The following is a 21931-nucleotide window of genomic DNA, read 5'->3' as shown; positions in this document are numbered from 1 at the left end:
GTGTAGCTAAGGATGACCTGGCACTCCTTGTCTGTCTTCTGCCACCACCCAAGTGCTGGGAGTTAACTTGCTGGAAGCCACTTTGAGTTAGTCACAGAGTAATGGGATTTGCTTCAAGTTTGGAGGGTGAGTTTTCCTTTTGGAGCTCATCCTTGGAACATTAGATTCTAGCTATTCCATCACATTAGCATGGAAATATTTTATGTTCTGGGTGAGTTCGTTTTGTTTATCTCTGTGTTAACAAGGCCTTTGATGTTTTGTAGACAATCTGCTTCCTCTTGATTGAGAGCATTCCAAACTGTGGTCCCCTGGGCTCTCTTCTCATTGCTGTGGTGCAGAAGATTTAAAATCAGGTATGACTGAGAGGCCACAAGTCCCTCAGTGAAATTCTCTACTTGAGTCTGCCTTACATTCTCTGATTTGTTTATCATTTGGGTTTCTTTTTTGTGGTGGCCTTTTAGCTGATGTTCACAAGGAATAGAGTCACGTGATGTATGAAGGGAAACATATACACTTCTCTGAGGTTGACAATAAGCCCTTGTGCTCATATAGCCCCAAACTGTGCAAGCAGCGGCGACTCAACGGCTACGCTTTCTGTATCAGACACGTTCTGGAAGACAAGACTGCCCCCTTCAAGCAATGTGAATATGTGGCCAAGTATAACAGCCAGCGCTGCACCAACCCCATTCCCAAATCAGAGGATCGTAGGTAAGAGCCATCTTGGGGCCGTGCATGGGTCATTAGCAGTTTTGGATATTGTTTCTTTTCCGTGTCTTAAATTTCAATCTCGAATCCTGGGACTGACCAAGTATACTTTGGAGTACTTATGAGGATAAGAAAGAACAGTTTCTTTTAAATGGAATGGTACATTTTAGGGCATTTTAAAGTATGTTTGGGTATTTTCTTTTATTGATCTCCTAGACTTCTATAAGACAGGATACCCCTCTTTCTCCCCCACCCAAAAAAAAAATTGCTGCTAACTTTGTAGTGCTGCTCTGTTTGGTGTGCGGCCACCAAAGGAGCTGTTGGTCTCTCTGCTCACTGGCTGCCACAGCATAGGGCCTAGCTAAGTGCTGCCATCAGATTAATTTGGGTTTTGGAAAAAGTGCCTGTTTGGGAGATGTATTTGTTGGAAAAGAATTTAAAATATTGGAACTTTCATTAGATTTGCTTCATAACAGATATATAAATCATGATTGATAGTTTTCTAGCATGGCCTTCTATGGTGAAAAAGTCTCACATGCATCATGTTTACGAAATTATAATTTTACTTTTAAAACATACTTTAGCTATCCTCTATTTTTCTAGCATTCTCAAATTTCATTTAACCATATTTTTTTTTTTTAGAATCAGGAAAAAAAAAAAAACCGAATCCTTATAATCTTACAGGTCACAGAATAATGTTACAGAGTGTCAGAGAACAAAACACTCACTCTGGAGGCTTGGAAGTCTAGTTTAGTCATTGGAGAGTCTGGTCTGGAAATAAAGGGGGAAGTCTCATTTTTAAGCTGGTGCTGTCCACCATGATAAGCATTTCTCCTAGGTGGTCGCTTACACTGAAAATTAAGCACTTCGGTGCCTTAGCAAAGAGCTCCACAGCTCCCAGTGTTCGTGGCCCCGTCCTGTAGCTAACAGTTCTGTGCAACAGCACTGCCCCAAACATCCTGCCCCAGGCCTGAGAGACTCTGCTCTCATCTCTTGGTATACCTTTTCCTGTTCTTCAGGCTCTAGCCACAGAGACTGGTGTCTTTCTGGATCCCCTGCCTAAGGCTGATGTACCGCACTAGTCACCACATATAATATGTGGATGCTTCTTGGCCGAGGCCCAGATACTGAGCACACAGAACTAAGCCTAAAGAAACTAAACTAAAGAACTAACTAAAGAAAGACTTTAAAAGCATCGGTGAGCAGTTAGTTCTACAGCCTGAGGGAGGAGTGACCAGCTCACTAGACTCTGTCATGGGCCAGGTCCTTGCCAGCTCTGGTGATGGAGCAGCGACTGGTACAGCTGTGGTCTCCATCCTCACCACACTCATCAGAACAGCTGGAGCAGGGTGTGTCAGGGCCGGAGTCTGAGCAGGGGCAATTAAGGGCATCACACCTTCCATTAAGGATCTTGTTTGGTTTGCTTTGTGCCTTAGCATATGAACTATTTTCCACCCCAGTGGAGGTCAGGCTCCCAGATCTTTTTCTTCTCCTTGTCCCTACCTAGGCTATGGCAATGGAGAGCTCCCCAGGGTTGCAAGCAGTGCTAGGATAGGAGGAAGGGGTCAGCTTCAGGTTACCCTCCCCGAGAGCATTGTTACAGAACAAGAATGAAAATCTGGCTGAGCTGGTGTTGGAGTCATCCTGAAAGGGATGGTCTACCTGGAAGCAGGAGACCTTCTTCAAGTTACAGGAATGCCTTGGAGGTCGGACTCGGAAGGGTATGCCCGGAAGCAGCCGGGTGTAGCACGAGTAATAAAAATCCAGAGAAAGATATTGGTGTTCAAGCTGAGGATCAGAAAAGCAAAGCAGCCAGCCACTAGAGAGTTCTCACCTCTACCAAGGCTCAGACCAAAAGGGGGGATTGTGTCCTCAGCGTAACTGCAGACTGACTGACTCCTGTCCCCTCCTGTCTTTTATTCCTCTCTAGTGCTGGTGTTAAAGGCATGCACCCCCACTGCCTGGCCTCTGTGGCTAACTAGTGCTGCTGCTGGGATTAAAGGCGTGTGCGCCCACTGCCTGGCCTCTGTGGCTAACTAGTGCTGCTGCTGGGATTAAAGGCGTGTGCGCCCACTGCCTGGCCTCTGTGGCTCGTTTCGCACCCTCATCTTCAGGCAAGCTTTATTTATTAGATCATAAACAAGGTATCGCCATGGCCAGGCTTCATTCAGGGTCAGGCTGGCTCTTTAGGAGAGTGCCACAGTTGAGGAAAGTCAGGCCGGGTGGGGCACAGACAACCTGGAACTCGGAAAGCTTCCTTTGCTGTTCCGGGAACCTCTGGCTCTATGAGACTCGCTAGACACCCTGCCCTGCCACACCCTGCCCCATTCCCCTCGCCAGTTGTATTTATTTTCACTTTAAGGGCACACTTTTGTCACTAGAATTTGTAAATTTATAATACTTTAAAACCATTGTGCTATTTTTTTCTCTCTCTCTCTCTCTTTTTTTTTTTTTTACATTGTGCTTTATGTTTGTTGTTTTCTTTTTTTGAGACTTGGTTTCTCTGTGTAGCCCTGATTGTCCTGGAACTCACCCTGTGGACCAGGCTGACCTGGAACTCACAGAAATCCACCTGCCTCTGCCTCCCATGCGCTGGGATCAAAGGTGTGTGCCACCACCACCCAGCTATGTGGTGCTATTTCAAAGAAATGGGTTGTAATTGGTTACCTTTTACATTCTTAGGGAAAATACTTTGGCTTATAGTCCTTCATGCTTCCTTTTTCCATTCTCCAGGTCACAGCGATCTGGAACATGGTTTTAGATACTTTGTTAGGGTAGAAAATTTGAACCTCTTCTATTTTAACACACCCTCCCTCTGTGTTTGTTTGTTGTTCTTTTCTCTTTAAAGTAAGCAAATGTCAACCTGCATAAACTGGCCAAAAAAAGCATCCTTTTATTTTCAGTGTGAAATAGACAATTCTGTAGGTAGGGAGCCCACCAGAGTGAGCACATTAGAGGTGATTGGAGGCTTTCTTTTAGAACTTCTGATGAGCATGTGTGGCTCAGATTACAGAGTGAGAGTCAGAAACAGGTGCTTAGCGCAGCAAGGAAAAAAAAGCCCTGACGGTCCTAACCTCCATCTTAAACACCAAGGGCTTGGTTCTCAGGGACTGAGGGGAATCCCTTACCCCTGCCTCTAACAAAACCTCCCTGCTTGGCTCACTCAGGTTCCCCTGTGAGTGCGTCGCTTTGTGGGCTCAGTTTAGGTTATCACACATGGCACTTGGCTGTCTTTTCATTTGTGCCAAAGCAAGTTCTGTCTTATTAGAAAGGTTAGAAGAGAGCCCTGCCTTTTAGATGTTTGTTTGGTCGTTTGAGACAGGGTTTCTCTGTGTAGCCCTGGCTGTCTTGGAACTAGCTCTGTAGAGCAGGCTGGCCTCTAACTCAGAGATCTACCTCAACCTCCCAAGTGCTGGAATTAAAGGCATGGGCCACCATACACCTGGCTTGAGCTATTTCTCTTTAAGAGGGAAAAATTCTTCCTAACCAGACTAGAATGTTTACTTAGTTCTACACAGCATTTAAAATAAACACACAAATACAAATTTGCCACTCTCCCAGAGGGGAGTGGTTGATTGGTTAGGTTTTTGTGAGCTGCCCAGCATTGGTGTTTGGATCCAGACCCTGCTCTTCATGGTTGGGTAGCAAACACTCTTAACAGCCTAGCCACCTCTCTAGCCCTGACATTTTTTGGTTGTTTTGTTTTTTGAGACAGGGTTTCTCTGTGTAACAGCCATGGCTGTCCTGGAACTCACAGAGATCCACCTGCCTCTGCCTCTCAAGTGTTGGAATTAAAGGCATGGGCCACCACCACAGGTTTAGTCCCAACTTCTAACTTAAAATATAAAATCTTATCTTACCATTCTTAGGTCTTTTCATGGAATGCTGAAAACCATTTGTTTTGTTTCTTTTATATTGGATATTGAGCCCAGGCCCTTGCTCTGCCAGTGAGCAAACCAACTAGCCACCTCCAACCCCTTCCCCCTAAAAAAAAATACACATTGGTGTTTTGCTTGCACAAGGGTATCGGGTACCCTGGAACTGGAGTTACACACAGTTGTGAGCTGCTGTGTGGGTGTTGGGAATTGAACCTGGGTCCTCTGGAAGACCAGCCAGTGTTCTTACCTACTGAGCTAGCCCTTTTTTATTTTGAGATAAAATTTTTGCTATGTAGCCCAGGCTGGCCTCAAACTTGTCACCCTCCTGCTTGGTATTCTGAGTAGTTGGACTTAAGAGTGTGGTGACTATGTTTTCTTCTTTGATTGTTGTGTTTTGATCCTGTGTTTCAAGACCCCCAGGTTGGGCTTGAACTGACTGTAGAGGAAGGTGACTGAACCCGAGGTCCTCTTGCCTCTCTCTGCCTCTCAAGTGCTGGGATTAAAGGCTGGTGCACCATACCCAGTCCTGCTTATGCTGCTTCTTTTTAACTTCTTAGTTACTAGTCTCTCCTAACGCCACTTTGCTCACTGCCCTGTCTTAGGACTGTGTTCTCTGTGTGGAGATGTCACTTGCTTGCTTCAGTAATGAGCTCTTCTTTCAGATAGCTTTGGGAAACACTGACAGATTTGAAAAGGGTACATCGCCCTCTTGGAACTTCATAATACACGTTATTATACATAATTCTTTGAGAAAGTTTCCAGAAGAAACAATCAACAACAAAATTATTATGTCATTTTGGTTAAGCCATAATTTTCCAAATTGACTTAAGTGTGGGGTGCTATTTTGATGGCACTTGTTAACGTGCTGTGGGAAGTGTGTGAAGAATACGGATTGGAGAGTATGTTGTTCACAGACTCCTGACAGGTTTTCAGTGTGATTAATTGGGAGAACAGGTCTTTATTTTCTCATTATGTACAGGGACTGTATGCCCCGGGTGTGTGAGTTACAAAGGTAGCCTGCCCATTTCTGAAATCATAATGAGCATAGACTAGTTCATGCCCCAGCTTGGTCAGTTTCTGCTTGGGAAGGGGTTTGGGGCAAATTCATTTTTGTAAATGTAGTGGAGTTATCTGAACTAAGGACATTATTTTAGTGCCTACTTCAGCTAGTGCTGCAGGAGACAGTCTGTGTTCTTACATCTCTGCCTACTGAGATGCTCATTCCACTAACCTCTCTTAGTCCCTGTTCTCTTGTGTGTGTGTGTGTGTGTGTGTGTGTGTGTGTGTGTGTGTGTGTGTGTGTGTTGTGTATGTGTGGTGTGAGTAAGTATGTGGTATGTGTGTGTGAGATGTGGGTGTGTTTATAAGTGTAAGTGGTGTGTGTGGGGGGGTGGCACATGTCAGGGTTATGTTACATGACCTTGGTGACTCTCCAAGAACTTAAGTAGCATTGGAATATAATGGTTTTTTCTATAAGAGACTTAAATGATCTTCAGACTGTAGGTGTAACTTTGTATGTTGTGAATAGAGAATAACAAAGCTGTGTGAGAAACTGTGGCCAAGTTGCTGTCCAGGCTGCTCCCCAGTGGACAGACCTGCTTTTGTCTGGTGACCCCTGCACTTGAGCAGGTCACATATGTGCCTTATCAAAATTATGTAGACCTCAGTTGGGGATAGTGTGAGGAGAATGACAGTTGCTTTTTCATTTTGTTTTCTGAGTTAGCATCTTGCTGTGTGACCCAGGCTAATTTTGAACTTATGGTCGGTCTTGCTGCCTAACTCTCCTAAGTGTTAGCGTTACAGGCTTGTGCTACCATATTTCCAGCTGTAACTTTTTTGTTTTGTTTTGTTGGGTTTTTGAGATGGAGTTTCTTCTCTGTGTAGCCCTGGCTGTGCTGGAACTTACCCTGTAGACCAGACTGGCCTCAAACTCAGAAATGCACCCGCCTCCGCCCCTGGGGTGCTGGGGTTAAAAGCTTGCACTACCACCACCTGGCTGGCTATATAACTATTTTTGTTGTGGTTTCTAAAGATAGGCTCTGCATGCTGACTTTGAACTCCTGATCCTCTTGCACCTTTCAAGTGCTAGGATTACAGGCAGGCCTGTGCTACCAAACCTGGCCTTGGCCATCTGATGTGTAGTGTGTTGGGAGTCTGGTTTTATAGTATGTGCATCTATGTATGTGTATGAAGAGCGCTCTCTCACATCTGATGTGTAGTGTGTGCATCTGTGTATGTGTATGAAGAACACTCTTACATCTGATGTGTAGTGTATATGAAGAGTGCTCTCTTACGCGTGTGCCCTGTTGTTGCAGGTACTGCAGCAGCCACTTGCAGGTACTTGGCTTTATCCCGAAAAAAGAGAGGAAGAAAAAGAATGATCCGGTAGATGAGGTGAAGGTCAGGCACCAGATGGATGCCGTGGCATTTAGCCTGACGGTGCCCACGCTGGCCTTGAAGATGCCCAATGGACTGGATAGCATGTCCCTCTCTCCACCCGGGGCAAGGGTCCCTCTCCACTACCTGGAAACTGAGTTGGAAGACCCCTTTGCTTTCAACGAGGAAGATGATGACCTAAAGAAAGGGGCAACCGTGAGAAAGAAGTTGCAGAGCAAGTTGGCTCAGAACCGGCAGCGCCAGAGAGAGACAGAGATTTTAAAAGTTCGGCAAGAGCACTTTAGTACCCCTCCCGCGCCTCCACAGCAGCACGCCCACCTGTCACCTCTATCCACGTCTTTAAAACCTCCAGCGCCACTGCAGGGTTCAGTCTGCAAGTCACCTCAACCTCAGAACACCAGCCTACCAATGCAGGGAGTGGCCACCACCACACACTCTATAGCACAAACGCGGCAGGTCTCTCACAAGAGGCCTCTGCCCCTCCTTCCATCCAGTCGGGCTCCCATCTCAGATGCCCCCAGGACTGACCGAGTCCTCATGAAAGCCACCGCCTTCTCTCCACACTTCTCCTGTATAAGTCGACTGCAGAGACTGGTGAAACTGTGTACCCAAAAGCATCAGCTGGACGCGGACCTGTTCCCTCACTTAGGTGAGTCGGCTCCTCCCTCCTCACTGTTTCTGTTGCTGCCATGACATGTGTCTTTCAGCAGAGCATCCACAGTAAACGTGCTACCGCGTGGGAGGTACCCGGCGAATAGACAGAGATCTGAACTGGCCATTTAGAATTTCTGTCATAGCTTTTGAAAATTAGATTCTTGAAATTCTAAAAATGATACACTTTGACAATTTCATGTGAGCATATAATGTGTTTTCATTATACTTAATTTCCCATTGCTTTCTCCTGGCCCCCTCTTCTAAGCGAACCCATTTCTTCCTTACTACTCCCTTTTCTGCTCTGTATCTTTGTTTGTTTTTGTTTTGTTGGTGATGTGCTAAGTTTGGTTAGCTTTGCTTTCGTGAGTATGGAGACAGTCATAGCTTTCATTAGTGCTTATAGCAGTATATAAAAGATGCTTGCGTTTAGTTGTATCCTCTGTGAGACCAGTATCTGTGTTCATTGAAGTTCTTGGTGTCTGGGGGAGGGCGTTGCTATGGTGCATAGATTGGCCTTCTTAGCTCATAGGATGCTCCTGCCTCAGCCTCGGTACACTTTATTACACTGTGTGGACATTGTATCACTGTCTACTGTGATAGATAGCATCATTACTCTCTGATTACACTTCTTTCTTTTAGACTCTGTGAATCAGCCAGTTACAGTACTAAATGACTGTTGTCCCATCACTTGGGAGGCAGAGGCAGGAAGATTTTTCCAAGTTTGAGGCCAGCCTGCTCTATTTAGTTAGTTCCAGGACAGTCCGGGTTTTGTAGTGAAACCCAAGCCTCCAAAAACATCACTGAAGAAATGATATTAGTTCTCATGGTAGTTCATGTTCATGATTGAAAAATAAGAAAAGACAAAACTTGTTATTTTATTTTTTAACTTAACATATTATTTGTGTATGTGTGTGTGTGTGTGTGTGTGTGGTAGGCGTGAGTATGAGTGGAGGTCAGAAGAACAGTTTTCTGGAGTGAGTTCTGTCCTTCCATCATGGGATCTGGGAATTGAATTCAAGTTGGGTTTTTAATAAATGCTTTTACCATTGAGCCAGATAAAAGTTCTAATTTTTTAAACTTATTTTTTAATTTGTATTTATATTTTTGGTTTTTCCAGACAGGGTTTCTCTGTGTAGCCTGTCCTGGAACTCACTCTGTATACCATGCTGGCTTTAAACTCACAGAGATCCACCTGCCTCTGCCTCCCGAATTCTGAGGGTAAAGGCATGCCATCATTGCCTTTCACTAGAATGCATATTTTTAAAGATTTACTTTATTTTTAATTATCTATAGGTATGTGTGTCTGTCTGTGGGTTTGTTCATACTCAAGGACAGGTGCCCACAGAGTTCAGAAGAGCTGGATTCCCCAGCTGCTGGGAACAAACTTGGGTCCTCTGCAAGAACAGTAAGTGTTCTTAACTGCTGAACCATCTCTTCAGCCCCTAGAACACAGTTTAGGATGTGTTATGACCTAAAATTTTACCTACAGGAAGAATTCAACTTGCTTGATAGGGTAGCTATAGAAATGCCAGGAAAGGATGTGAGTGACAGAAGGAATGTTGAGTGGAGCTGGGCAGTGGTGGCGCAGGCCTTTAATCCCAGCACCTGGAGGCAGAGGCAGGTGAAGCTCTGTGAGTTCAAGGCCAGCCTGGTCTACAGAGTGAGTTCCAGGACAGCCAGGGCTGTTACACCGAGAAACCCTGTCTTGAAAAACCAAAAAAAAAAAAAAAAGAAAGAAAGAAATAAGAGTGAAAACCTTAATTCCCATAGCAGGTAGGGAAATACAACAGGTAAACATATGATATTTATACATTGCTGGTGAATAGTGTGACCACTAACTAATTAAAAAAATATAAGTATTTGGGGCTTCTGACTCATACCTGTAATCTGTACTTGGGAGGCTGAGGCAAGAGGATTAAGTTGAGTGTGAGGCCTGTCTGGGGTATAGAGTGAGACACTGTTTGGAAAAAAACAATACAAAGGGTCAGAGAGATGGCTCAGCAGTTAAGAACACTTGCCTCTCCTACAGAGCACCTGAGTGTGGGAGACTCACAATCACCTGTAATTCCATCCCAAAGGATCTAGTCCCCTCTTCTGGCCTCCAAGGGTATGCACACAGATGAGGAATACTCTCGTATACTTTAAAAAAAAGAAATCTTAAAAAAGCTGTACAGAGAGAACCTGGGTTTCATTCCCAGTGCCTTCATGGTGGCTTACAGCCATTTGTAACTCTAGTTATGGGGGATCTGATGCTCTTCCCTGCCCCCCATGGACACCAGGTATGCACATAGTACACAGATGTACATACAGGCAAAACACTCATACATATAAAATAATAAATCCCCTCAACTATGCATATACAAATACATATGTAGTTTATATATATTACATATTGTTATCACACTCACTTTTGTGATCCCATCCTAGCAGTACGTATTGAAATGTAAGAATGTATGTGTAGAGTGTTTATTGTAGCATTGCTTATAGAATTAGCAGTCTGACGCTATCTTTAGTAACCAGTGTTGAATGAGTCACATGCATATATGTTTTACACAGTATTACACAGCTGTTGGGAAGAGTGAATGATGTCTGACTGGCTTGTGTTTAACATGGCTTAACTGGTGGAAGAAAGTCAAGAGGAATTATGCTGTTCCGTTTTGTAAAAACTAAGTAACAAATGTAAACATCAGTATTATCCATTGGTTATGTATATGGGCAATGTTTGCCTGTTTAATATAAGTATAGGTGAAGTATATACATTACCAGGCTATTGATATTGCTACCCATGGAGAACGGAATGGCATGGAGTGGGGTTTGTGTATTTTATTGTAAACGAAGTTTTCTTCTGTACCTCTAAACTATTTCACCTGGTATTATCCGAATAAAACTTCTGGATTATAGTAAGTAAAAATAATAAAATATCCCCAAATCTATTAAATACCCATCAATATGACCTTGGTAAATTTTTTCAAGTAGGTTAAAATTGAGTTCCTATTTATTAATCATACTTGTAAGTTCTTTAAAAATCTTGCATAATAATGTATTTCTAAGTTAATTTTTTCATATGTAGCATAATTTATCATGGCTGAATTGAAATGATTTCCATTCTATATTACTTTAAACTATTGTAGACTCATAGCTTCACAGCAAAGTAATTACTGTCACATCTTTAGTTTTTCCTTAAAGTATATAATGAAAACTAGAGTTGCATGAATGATATGGGGGGAAGGGGGGCAGAGCATATGCTGTGGTGTGTATGAGAGCTCAGAGGACACCTTGTACAGTCAGTGGTCTCCCACCTTTACTTGGGTCCCAGATATGAAGTGGGCCACCAGGCTTATGCAACAGGTACCTTTACTCTCCGACCCATCTCACCAGCCCAGTTCCTTTTTCTGGGTGTAGTAAGTGTATGCATGTGTGCACACATACATGCAAGTGCATATTTGTGCGCATGAGTGTGGACGCCAGGGGGTGTCTTCCTTCAGTGCTTTCTGCGCTATCATTCACTCACACTCATTAATGAAAAATAAAGAAAACAAGTGATGGTGAGGGGTATGGGTGTGGCTCATTTGGTAGATACTCACCTAGTAACCATGAGACTCTAGGTTTGATCCGTAGACCTGGCGTGGAGTGAGAGTCTGTAATCCCAGCACTTGGGAGGTGGAGACAAGAGGATCAGGAGTTTAAGTCACCTTTTACTAATGGGTGAGTTCATGGCCAGCCTAGGCTGTGTGAGAATTTGTCTCAAAACTGAGGTAATCTAAAACTAAACTCAGTGAAACAAGTGCAGTTGATCCAAGCTGCACCTGAAGCAATCAACAGTGTTTGCTCACACAGCAGAGGATGGATGCTTCATGTGTGGTCGCACAGCCGATCATGGTGACAGGAGCAGCAGCCCCCACCATCACACTCACATCGTTGTATTGTCACAAGGCGTAAGCGCAAGCAGTGTCCTAGCCAGATTTTGAAAGTAGTGTTGACATTCAGAACTCCTGAGAAATTTTTGGGAACTCTGGGATTTACAGACAGTATTTAGTAATAGAGCTGAACATCTGTCTATATGTTTTATGAACCAATATTCATTTTGTATTTATTTCTTTGCTTTTTCATCCATTTTTACTGAAGCTTTTACTGATATCTAGAGCTGTCACACAAAGTTCATATTTTTGTGACGCCTCCCTCCTCTCCTCACTGTTACATGGTTTTGACTATCAGATATAAGACTGGCCTTTTGGATACCTTTATTGTGTGTGCATGCGCACCCGTGTGCTCGTGCCATGGAGCACATTCTAAAATCAGAGGGCAGTTTGGGAGAGTTGTTTCTTTCCATGCATGTGGGCTCAGAGGATGGAACTCAAGTCATCAGTCTTGACCGCAGGCACCCTGATCAGCTGCTCTGCTAGTTCCTGAGTTTTTGCTTGTTTGTTGCTATGTGTACTCTTTTGTCCTTGAATTCAGTCCTTCCTTCCTCAGTCTTCCGAGTGCTGTGGTCACTGACTGCGCTATTGTGCCTGAAAAGTCAAGTTTACCAGAAATCATTTACGTTTTTTGTGGGTTTTTTTTTTTTTTTTTTTGGGGGGTTGTTTTGTTTGGTTTTGGTTTTTGTTGTTGTTGTTTTGAGACAGGGTTTCTCTGTGTAGCCGTCCTAGCTGTCCTGAAAGTCGCTCTCTAGGCCAGGCTGGCCTCGAACTTACAGACATTCGCCTGCCTCCCGAGTGCTGGGATTAAAGGGGTATGCCACCACTGCCCAGCTTGCTTTTTTGTGTTTTTAAATCCAAACATATTAGAGATCTAAGACTCTTTGGAGAAGAACATTCAACTCAGTGAAGAGCACTTTAAAAGAAAGCCAGACTGTGATTCACTTTTATGGGCCATCTGGGCTAGTTCTATCAGTTACCTTAGGATAGGAGATAATGAGGCCAAGATCAAGGTTTGCTTTGCTGATAATTAGTTTAACAATGGAGAAACACATCCGGCTTCATGTTGCCTGGGGCCACTTTTGTTAAGTGACTCCGTTGGCACTTTTTCTTGCCTGGACATATAAATTACATTCCTCACCCCTCCCCAGTTTTTTCTTGAGATAGGGTCTCTCACCACGTAGCCCTGGCTGGCCTGGAACTCAGTTATATAGATCAGGCTGCCCTCATATCATGGAGATCCCTCTGCCTCTGCCTCTGTCCTCCAAATGCTGAGGAGAAAGGCCTGAGCCACTGTGTCTGCCTTTTCTTCCCTTTTCACTGTTCTTGTTTTTGAATTAGGGTCTCAGGAATCTCAGGCTGGCCTGGAACTTAATAAATGGGGTGACATTGAACTTCTGATCCTCCTACCTCCATCTTTTAAGAGCTGGCAGGGATCACAGGCATGCGCCACCACACTCCGTTTTAGGTCGTGTTGGGGATTGAACTGTACACAAGTGGAGGCCAGGGGACACTTTGTGGAAATTGGTGCTGTTCTGTCATGTGGGTCCCTAGGCTCGAACTCAGGTCGTCAGGCTTGTCAGTGAGTGTCTTGTTATTGGTGAGCCATCTTGCCAGTCTTTGAGTAAATTAATGTTTTTTGTCTAACCTGTCTTTCCCACCGTCTGCTGCAGGGTTGGACTGGTCTGAAGAAAGCGGAGAAGAGCCTGAGGACTCAGATCAGGCCTCGCCATATCAGGTTGCATGGTCCATCCGAGAAACCCTCAGATATGAAAGACACATGTAAGCTTTCCCTTTTGGGTTTTTTTTTTTTTTTTTTTTTGGGAATGTAGCAGTTTGCCTTTCTTCCTGTCTGTGCCAGTAATTCCATTTTACTATGCTATAATTAGGTATAGTTAGGCAAAGTTAATTCAATTTGGGAAGAATGGATTATGTTGTTTGAGCAAAGTTAACTTTGAGGTTTTTTTGAGGGTTTTCTTGCTAAATGTGTCTCCCTATCTTTCCCATTCATCTATCAATAGAGTTTAATGAAATAGAATTGAAAGGAATCTTAGAGATTATCTGATATAATTTCATTTTATGAAAGTGGAAAACATACCCAAAGAGGCTAAGGAACTTGATCATGATCACCGAGGGCTACCTAGAATCCCACCATGCTTCTCATCCAGGAGCGTTGGTTTTTGTTTTGTGAGACAGGGTCTCACCTTATAGCCCTGGCTGGCCTGGAACTCTCTCTGTGGAGCAGGTTGCTTTGAACTTGTATTGATCCTACTGTTTCTGCCTCCTGAGTGCATGCCATGAGAAATAGTGCTTTTTACTTCACTGGCTTCTGCAGGATTGATCTGCTCTTAATGCTTTTCTTGCTCTACATGCTTCTGGAAGTAATTCTTCTTAGTTGAACTCACATTATCAAAAGCTGGTTCAGTATTCTTATAGCCCTCTTCAGTGTTTCTCCCAGTGTGCTTTATAAAGAAGGTATTTGTCAAGGGTTTGTAGATAAAGAATGTTTGTCTTCTTAGTAATAATTAGTACAAAGGTTAGTTCCTTTTAGTGACACTTTCAGTATTCTAAATCGTTCAGTTGGTACATTGTAAACAAACCAAGTGACATCTTTGTGGGACCAGAAGATATTGCTCATGCCCTGAGCTAATCATTTATTTAAAAACTTGGGGTTTACATAAATACCCAACAAAATAGAGGCCAGCTCATTTGATAGCTTATCCTGTAAGTGGATCTTTCTGTCTCTCCTGCCAGCTCCCAAATTCTGACATGGAGATTTGTTAATTAGGAAAGCTCTGCTGGTAGCTTGGCTTGTTTTTAACTAGCTCTTATAAGTTAAATAACCCATTTCTGTTAATTTACATGCTGCCATGTGGCTCGTGGCTTGTTACCTCATCTCGTGCACATCCTGGGTCCCTGATTGGTGATTTCTATGTCTATGCCCTTCTTCTTTCCAGCATCCTTGCTGACCTAAAAATCCTGCCTAGCTATTGGCTGTTCGTCTTTTTATTAAAGCAATCCAGGTGACAAATCTTCTCAGTGTATAAAAACAGTATTCCACAACATTTCCCCCTTTTGTCTAAATAAAAAAGAAAGGTTTTAACTCTAGCAGAATAAACTATAAACAATAAGAACAATTATCAGTTAAGAATTACGTTTACAATGTCCAGTCTATTTGTATTTGGCATATTTGGAGAAAATACTCCATTATTTATTCTATCTTGATGAGTCCAAAGCTCTGTACCTAATTTGCCTTTTATCATTACTAAGGACAACTATAACTATCTGGTCTTCACTTCATCACAGACCCCAGAAGGATATAATTTTACCTTAGTAAACAGGAAGTGCGGAGCAAGCAGCTTCCAAAACTATAGAAACGACAGAAACAGCTAGCTGTCTGGACAGTCACCCAAGGTTCCTCTGCACATTGCAGCATCCAATTTTGATCTAGAGGCCTAGACTATCTGACAGACTTTCTGTGAAGCAGGAATTTTTAAGGATTGTTCTACCTTGTCTCAGAAAAATTCGGCAGTTGTCTTCTTTGTGTCCTGTTTGTCCAATTTGGACAGCATACTGTCATCAATTTAGGAAAGGGTATTTTCTTACTTAGTGGCTAACTTTTGCCACAAACAAAGTAAACTCCATATTGGAGGTTCTTTGATGCCCATCATCCTTTTTTGAAGTAAATTGGTGCTATCAGAAACAGACACGTCTCATTGTCATGAAAAGCCTTACATTATTAAAACATTTTAAATGCCATATTCTGTAGGTCTTTGAAGTGTTTGAAGACTACATATCTAAAATATTTCTCTGTATGACCATGAAAACATGCCTAACATGACTATAAGTTTGATAATTATAGGTGACTATTAGTCTGTATTTATTATCCTAAATAGCTTTCACAGACTAAAACTTCATGTAAACTTTTAAATGAGTTGCATAGGTACATTACCTTAAACAAGAATAGCAAAAATAACCTTAAATTTATATCAATATACAAAAATCCATACCAATGTAAAATATTTGAGACTAGTGGTTTCTTAAAAGTAGACTGTATCTCCCCCCCACCCCGTTTCCTTCAGAAAGAGATCCTTGAATCTTAACTCTTTTATCTTTTTTCCTGACCATGACCAATAACAACTTTCAACCAACCCCCCCAAATGGTGACAAACATCTATAACCCATCTAATGACCAAAAGTCATCTACCCTTCCTCTTGGTAGGAAGCCGTTCTCTAGACTGCTTCCAGTTGTGTGGGGACGTTGGCATCTTTAGGAGACCCTGTGAAAATTGGGATAATGGTCAGTTAGCTGTGGTATATGTTGTCTAGTCTCTGTGTAATGGGAAAGTGCAAGGCTTATCTGAAGTCCTGGCTGGAGGAGTAGTCTGAGAGGCTGCTCAGCCAGCAACCTCAAGCAGTTACGGATGCAGAACTCTGAGGAAACTACAACAGAGTTATTCTGAGAGGCCGGATCACTTGGGCCACCTGTTTTCATTGGTGTCTGGTCCCTTGCTCTGAAAACAAAAACTTTCAAAGGTAGCATACATATCTATATTAACACAAATATGGAATGTGTGGTGGGCACAAGTCAATTAAACATGATTTTTTGTTTTATGTTGGAGCAGGTAAAAGGCATCTTTCAACTTCATTAAGTCTGTTTGGATTGCATAAGCAAACTAATATAAATCTCCATCCATGCCATGTGAAGGATGGCATGTAATAATAAAGAGGACTCTGTAGTTAACAAAATGTATCATCTCTCATTTCTTCTCAGAGCTGTTCCCGTGTCAAGGGATCAGCTTACATGTCACCTGTCCTGTACCTTTTCTTAATTTCCTCCCCATATCTGTGGCCAAGATACTCAAGAGGTCTCCCTGGGTAAAATTGATCTCTTACAATCTAGAAGGAATTCACAGCCCTTCCATTTCCTTTGGAAACCAAGGCATAACCTCTTCCCCAATGCAATACATTGTCTGATTTCCATTTTGAAGTGAAGACATGTATAGGTTGGTTTGATTTAGTAGTTTCAATGTCTCTCAGCAGCTATTGTCTTTTGTACATTAGCATTTAAAAAATTCAAAGTTAGCAAGATACCATATAGGATCCAAACTCCTGTGTATATTTTCCATCCTTATATGGCTTTTTTTTTTTTACTCTCTTTAAAACTTTATTATTTTTAAACTATTTTTCTATGACTGTCTATACCCATTTTTTCCCCCTTAAGCCTACATACATTGTTAAACACACTGTAACCTATTTAGAGGTTTTTTTTTTCCCATCTGAACCTGCTTTACTGCTGTGTGTATCTATAACCTTTGCTGTTTGCATGAGCAAAACCTTAAACCCACTGTGTGATTTAGCTCATGGTGCGCTGGTAGCTGAAGTACTGAGTCCACTACGGGAGACACAAGACTAGGAAACTGCATTTGCCTCCACTTTTGTGTTTAGAATTCTTTTTCAAGCATTCTCAGGTCTTATGTGGGTGGCCAGATGTTGGTCACTTGACCTTGGGCATCATATCTACTCCTAGAAATTCATAGCCTCCTTGTATGGAATTTAGTTTATCTTCTGGTTCTTGAATATGTAGGACTGAAAATGCGGCAGATATTATAACAGGAAGTGGAAAATGATTCTGTAGAGGCTGATTATAAATTGAGACTACATGGAAGTAAGTTATAGTCAAAAGCTTATTTGTGCATGGAACTGGAGCAAAGGGATTTGGCTGGATTTTGTTAGTTGGTAGTGTCATTCAGTTGTTCTAGCATATCCATCCATTTTTGCGTTTGGGTTTGATCTCCCACCACACTGTTTCTGCCTCATGTAGTCCCTAGACAGTGTTGGCAACGCTGTAAATTTTACCCACTCAGGTTCCATTGCATGTCCTTCAGGACCATGTGTGCTGTGAGCTAGAACACAGTAGAGTTTGTCAAGCTTAGCCTTGTTAGTTATAAATCCACTCGGTCATGTGTCTTATCCACTAAACTTGATTTCAGACGGAGGTTAGGCTTTAATTCTGCAAATGCTGAGTTAACCTAAATGAAAACTCTGTCCAGTACATTAGAAATGAGTAATGGATGGAAGGTATTTCTAGCGTAATTCCTAAGACAGCCTGAATTCAGGGATTTGAGGATTGATTGTTCTTGTGTATTTATAGTAGACGCTATACTGTAAAGGACATATCTCTAGGATATAGTCTAAACAAGTTCATAGAGTAGCTTGCTATGGGCTGGTATGAAATAAAACAAAAACAAATACTGAGCACTTGGGAGGCAGAGCCAGTTGGATCTCTGAGTCCGAGGCCAACCTGGTCTACAAAGCTACACAGAGAAACCCTGTCTCGAAAAATCCAACTCTCCCCACCCCCCACTGTGAATGCACAGTCTCTGGGAGTGCCTGGGCCATGTTACTTACAATAGGAGATCAAGTAACACCAGTTCTCATGTGATGTGCATTGTTCCTACCAATAGAGAACTCATTTTTGCCATTGGTGGTGGGAGGCATTACTGAGCAAGCCCAGCACAGACAGCACTGTCAGCTTAGATGTACCCTCAGCATCCTTTCCAGCAGTCACATTAGCAGAGCAGGAGACTGTTACCCTGGCCTGTGACAGCAGTTCAGATGCCTCTGTAGCTACAAGGGCAGTTCTGAGGAGAACAGCTGATTTAAACCAGAGCGTGTAAAGGGTAGCTTTTAGGAAGTGTCCTTAGAGGTGACTGCTGGGTTTCTGGGTGGCTGTGTTTTTCATGAAGGTGTGATGCCTGTACCCTCCAAGTGAGCAAGGATGAGATGCTTGTCCTTGCTGTCCTGCCCCGTGGTACCGGTGGTACCGTAGTGCCTGCCGATGAGATGAGTGCTGCTGCCTGTTGCCGGATGACATTTTGTGCTTGTTTTCAGTGCTATTGGAATTTCTCCCTGTTTATTAAGTTTGTGTTCGAAAGCCACAGAAGTTTTAAAACCGGGCATTCGGCAACCCGCGTTCATTTTCTTATGTGGACTTCCCATGTAATCCGTTTCCACCCTTCTCCCTGCACTTTCCAGGTCGGATGACGATGACGTGGAGAGTAGGAGCTCCAGGGTGACCCAACTTTGCACTTACTTTCAGCAGAAATACAAGCACCTCTGCCGCCTGGAGCGGGCAGAGTCTCGACAAAAGAAATGCCGGCATACTTTTAGGAAAGCGCTGCTGCAGGCAGCCAGTAAGGAGCCCGAATGCACTGGCCAGCTGATACAAGAGCTGCGGAGAGCTGCATGCAGTCGAGCCAGGTTAGAGCCACACAGACATGGCCCCCTTCTCAGGCCTTGTCTCCTCCCACTTTGCTTCGGGTACCTTTGAGAGAGAGTTTACACATCGTGTAAGGTGAACGCGTAAGTCCCAAGTCGTTGAACAACTGTATTGGTTTTGCTGTTCAGAAACAGTGCTGCTGGGTGGTAGGACAATACTGCCTTGAGCTGACAGTGAAATGAGAGCATTTACTCTCTCTTTTACTCCCGTAGTTGCATTAGATTTATTCATTGAAGAGATTTGGGAATGTGTTTTCCCGTGTTTGTTTTGTGAACCAGTGTCATCCCTGGGTCTGCCTGGCTCAGCCTCCTGAGTGCTGAGATGTAGCAGACACTACTTCATCTGGCTGAGAACATTGGTTGTCTTCAAACCAAACCAAAACAAAATTGAACACTTAAAATTTTTCCTGTTACTTTAAGACATGATTATAGTTTTTTAAAGAATTATATATTTTTGACCATAAAGATAAACAGTGTTTTTATGCTTTCTTTTAATACGTGTATTATATGTCCACACAGTTGATTACGTTTCTTTTTGTCTGTTTGTTGAGACAGGTTCTCACTGTATACTCAAGCTGGCCTTGAATTTGTTCCTCTTTCTCAGTCTCCTAAGTGCTGGGATTCTAGACATGTGCCAAAATATCCAGGAAAAACAGGATTTTTAGTGACTGTATAATACAGATACCTGCCCTTAGACTTTCTCTGTTTTATGTATTTAAGATAAAATTGACCTGTATTGTTGAGAAGTTATTTGTTGGGGCTGGTGAGATGGCTCAGAGGTTAAGAGCACTGGCTGCTCTTCCTGAGGTCTCTGAGTTCAATTCCCAGCAAACACATGGTGGCTCACAACCATCTATCATGAGATATGGTGCCCTCTTCTGGCCTGCAGGGTGCATGCAAGCAGAACACTATATATATAATAAATCTTACAGAAAAAAAGAAAAGTTATTTGTCAGTCTGGTAGGGTGTCATTCACTTGGAATACCATCACTTTGTAGGCTCAGACAAGAAGGTCATGAGTTTAAATCCTGCCTCAGCTACATGAGATTAAGACCACATCATAAACAAAAAAGAAAAACCACACAAAACAAAAAGATTTGTGTCCAATTTTTCCTTTTAAAGGTATATCATGGCCAATGTTCCTACGTTCTTAAGGATTCGTTTGAAAATACGGTTTTTGTTAAATAAAAATCTGTATATTATAAATCAGTTTGGCTGTGAGCTTAGCCTTTAACAGCTGAGCTATTTCTCTAGCTCACAAATTAGTTTTATGCTGTTTTGATGAAGAAATTTTAATAATAGTTCAGCTACTACCTTTTAAGAATAGTTTATATGCCTTTAATCCCAGCACTTGGAAGGCAGAGGCAGGTAAATCTCTGAGTTTGAGGCCAGCCTGGTTTATAGAGTAAGTTCCAGGATAGCCAGGGCTATACAAAGAAACCTTATCTCAAAAACCAGACAAAAAGTTTATTTATAACCAAAAATAAGTAAGTTGAGTTTTCTAATCTCACTTATACCTAATTCTGAAATATACATATTTATCATGGTTACACCTGTCTTTTAGTTATATCTGAAATATATATTTAAAACATTGAATTGAGTTAAAAATTTCTTTAACATCTCACTTTAAGGAAATGTCTTTTGTCTTGAGATAGTTTTGTCATGTAGCTTTGACTGGCTTGGAACTTGATGTGTAGACCAGTCTGACCTCAAGCTTACAGTAAACTGTCTCGGCCTCCAGGTGCAGGAGTCACAGGCATGTGTCCCCGCTGCTCACCTAAGGAACTGCTTCTCAAATTTAGATTATCTAGCTCCTTACTATTTAAAGAAAATTTTATTCTTTTTAGTTTTTATAATTTCTGGTGTTAACTTTAAGTGTATATATGTAGGAAAAAATAAGTTTACATACCAAAAAATGTCACTGATTGTACTATTAGATATTGAAAAGTATTATAGACTCTAATAAGTCTCCTGTGCTAGACAGTCATTTCCATGGTTGCAGAAACAAGATGTATTTAGTTCTGAAATCTCCAGTTGATGAACAGATGAACAGAATTTAACATTGAGACAGTTTGCTCGGTTCAACAGTTTGTAAAATAATGGTGCCTAACACTTATGATGGAAAGCTGTCAGCTGTGCAATATAAATGAAATTGTATCTCCAGCAGAAAGCAATTTCTATACGTAGGCATTGCATACTTCAGTTCTAACATGATAATAATCTTGCCAAAGATGTGGGGGTCTGTAAATTGAGTTTGAGGCAATTTGGTAGTGTGAAAAACTGTATTTATGACTCTTTTCTTTTTGGTGTTTCTGTGTGTAACAATGCACTAGTTTTCAGAACACCTCCCAAATGAACTTTAGTGATTTTTTTCTAAATTAATGATATGTTACCAAATGATAAAATACCAAGTTGGACTGCTGCAGGATGAATGAAGCTCAGCGGTTGAGTACTTGACCAGGATGCATGAGGCTTTAAGTTTGTTCCAGTATTAGTGAACAAAACAAACCAAAAATTAAGGCAAACAGCTTTCAAACTGACTTGGTGCCATTTGTCATTAATCATGTCACTGATGATTAATGAAACATCAGTAATTCTCTTTATTTCTTCAGTGCCATTTGGATATTATTATTTAGTAACATAGTTATCATAACATATCTGTAGAGACAATGAAATTCTGACTTTGGGTTTATGAGAGAGATTGGTAAACTGAACCATAAGAGAGATGGCCCAGCAGGGAGAGCCATTTGCTCTTCAAGCCTGATGACTTAAGTTCATTTCATAGAACTTGCTTCTATCTCCATGAATGGACTGTGACATGCTCACTCTCCCCATCGTGTACATTTGTGTGCATGCACTTGAACACACACAATGCACATGTGGGGGGGAGAGAGGGGGGAGGAGATGGAGATGGAGAGAAAGAGAGAAGCCTGTAAGCCTGTAATCCCAGAATCTAGGAAGTGAGCTCTGGAGTTCATGGTCATTCTTAGTTTCCTAGTGAACTTGAACTTCAAACCAGCCTCAGCTGTGTGAGACTCCCAAGAGAAGAAAAATTGAGGAAATATGGCATATTAGGGTTGGTAGATCGCCCAGTAGATT

General features: G+C 42.2%; 1 protein-coding gene across 5 annotated transcripts in view; it reads left to right on the top strand.

Annotated features, from left to right (window-relative positions):
* Ino80d (INO80 complex subunit D) overlaps positions 1-21931 on the top strand; it is a 54062-nt gene that overhangs the window by 15540 nt on the left and 16591 nt on the right. For 4 of the 5 annotated variants that reach the window (XM_051190330.1, XM_051190326.1, XM_051190329.1 and 1 more), the window contains 5 exons: positions 264-353; positions 462-708; positions 6899-7629; positions 13225-13333; positions 18590-18814. In XM_051190330.1, coding sequence (XP_051046287.1) covers positions 491-708; positions 6899-7629; positions 13225-13333; positions 18590-18814 — 1283 coding nt within the window. In that variant the 5' untranslated portion in view covers positions 264-353; positions 462-490. The remainder of the gene's footprint in view (positions 1-263; positions 354-461; positions 709-6898; positions 7630-13224; positions 13334-18589; positions 18815-21931) is intronic. The other variant, XM_051190331.1, reaches the window with a different exon arrangement.

The sequence above is a fragment of the Phodopus roborovskii genome, unplaced genomic scaffold (genome assembly GCF_943737965.1).
Source record: "Phodopus roborovskii unplaced genomic scaffold, PHOROB, whole genome shotgun sequence".
In the NCBI taxonomy this organism is placed as follows: Eukaryota; Metazoa; Chordata; class Mammalia; order Rodentia; family Cricetidae; genus Phodopus; species Phodopus roborovskii.
This window is presented reverse-complemented; position numbering and strand designations above follow the sequence as displayed.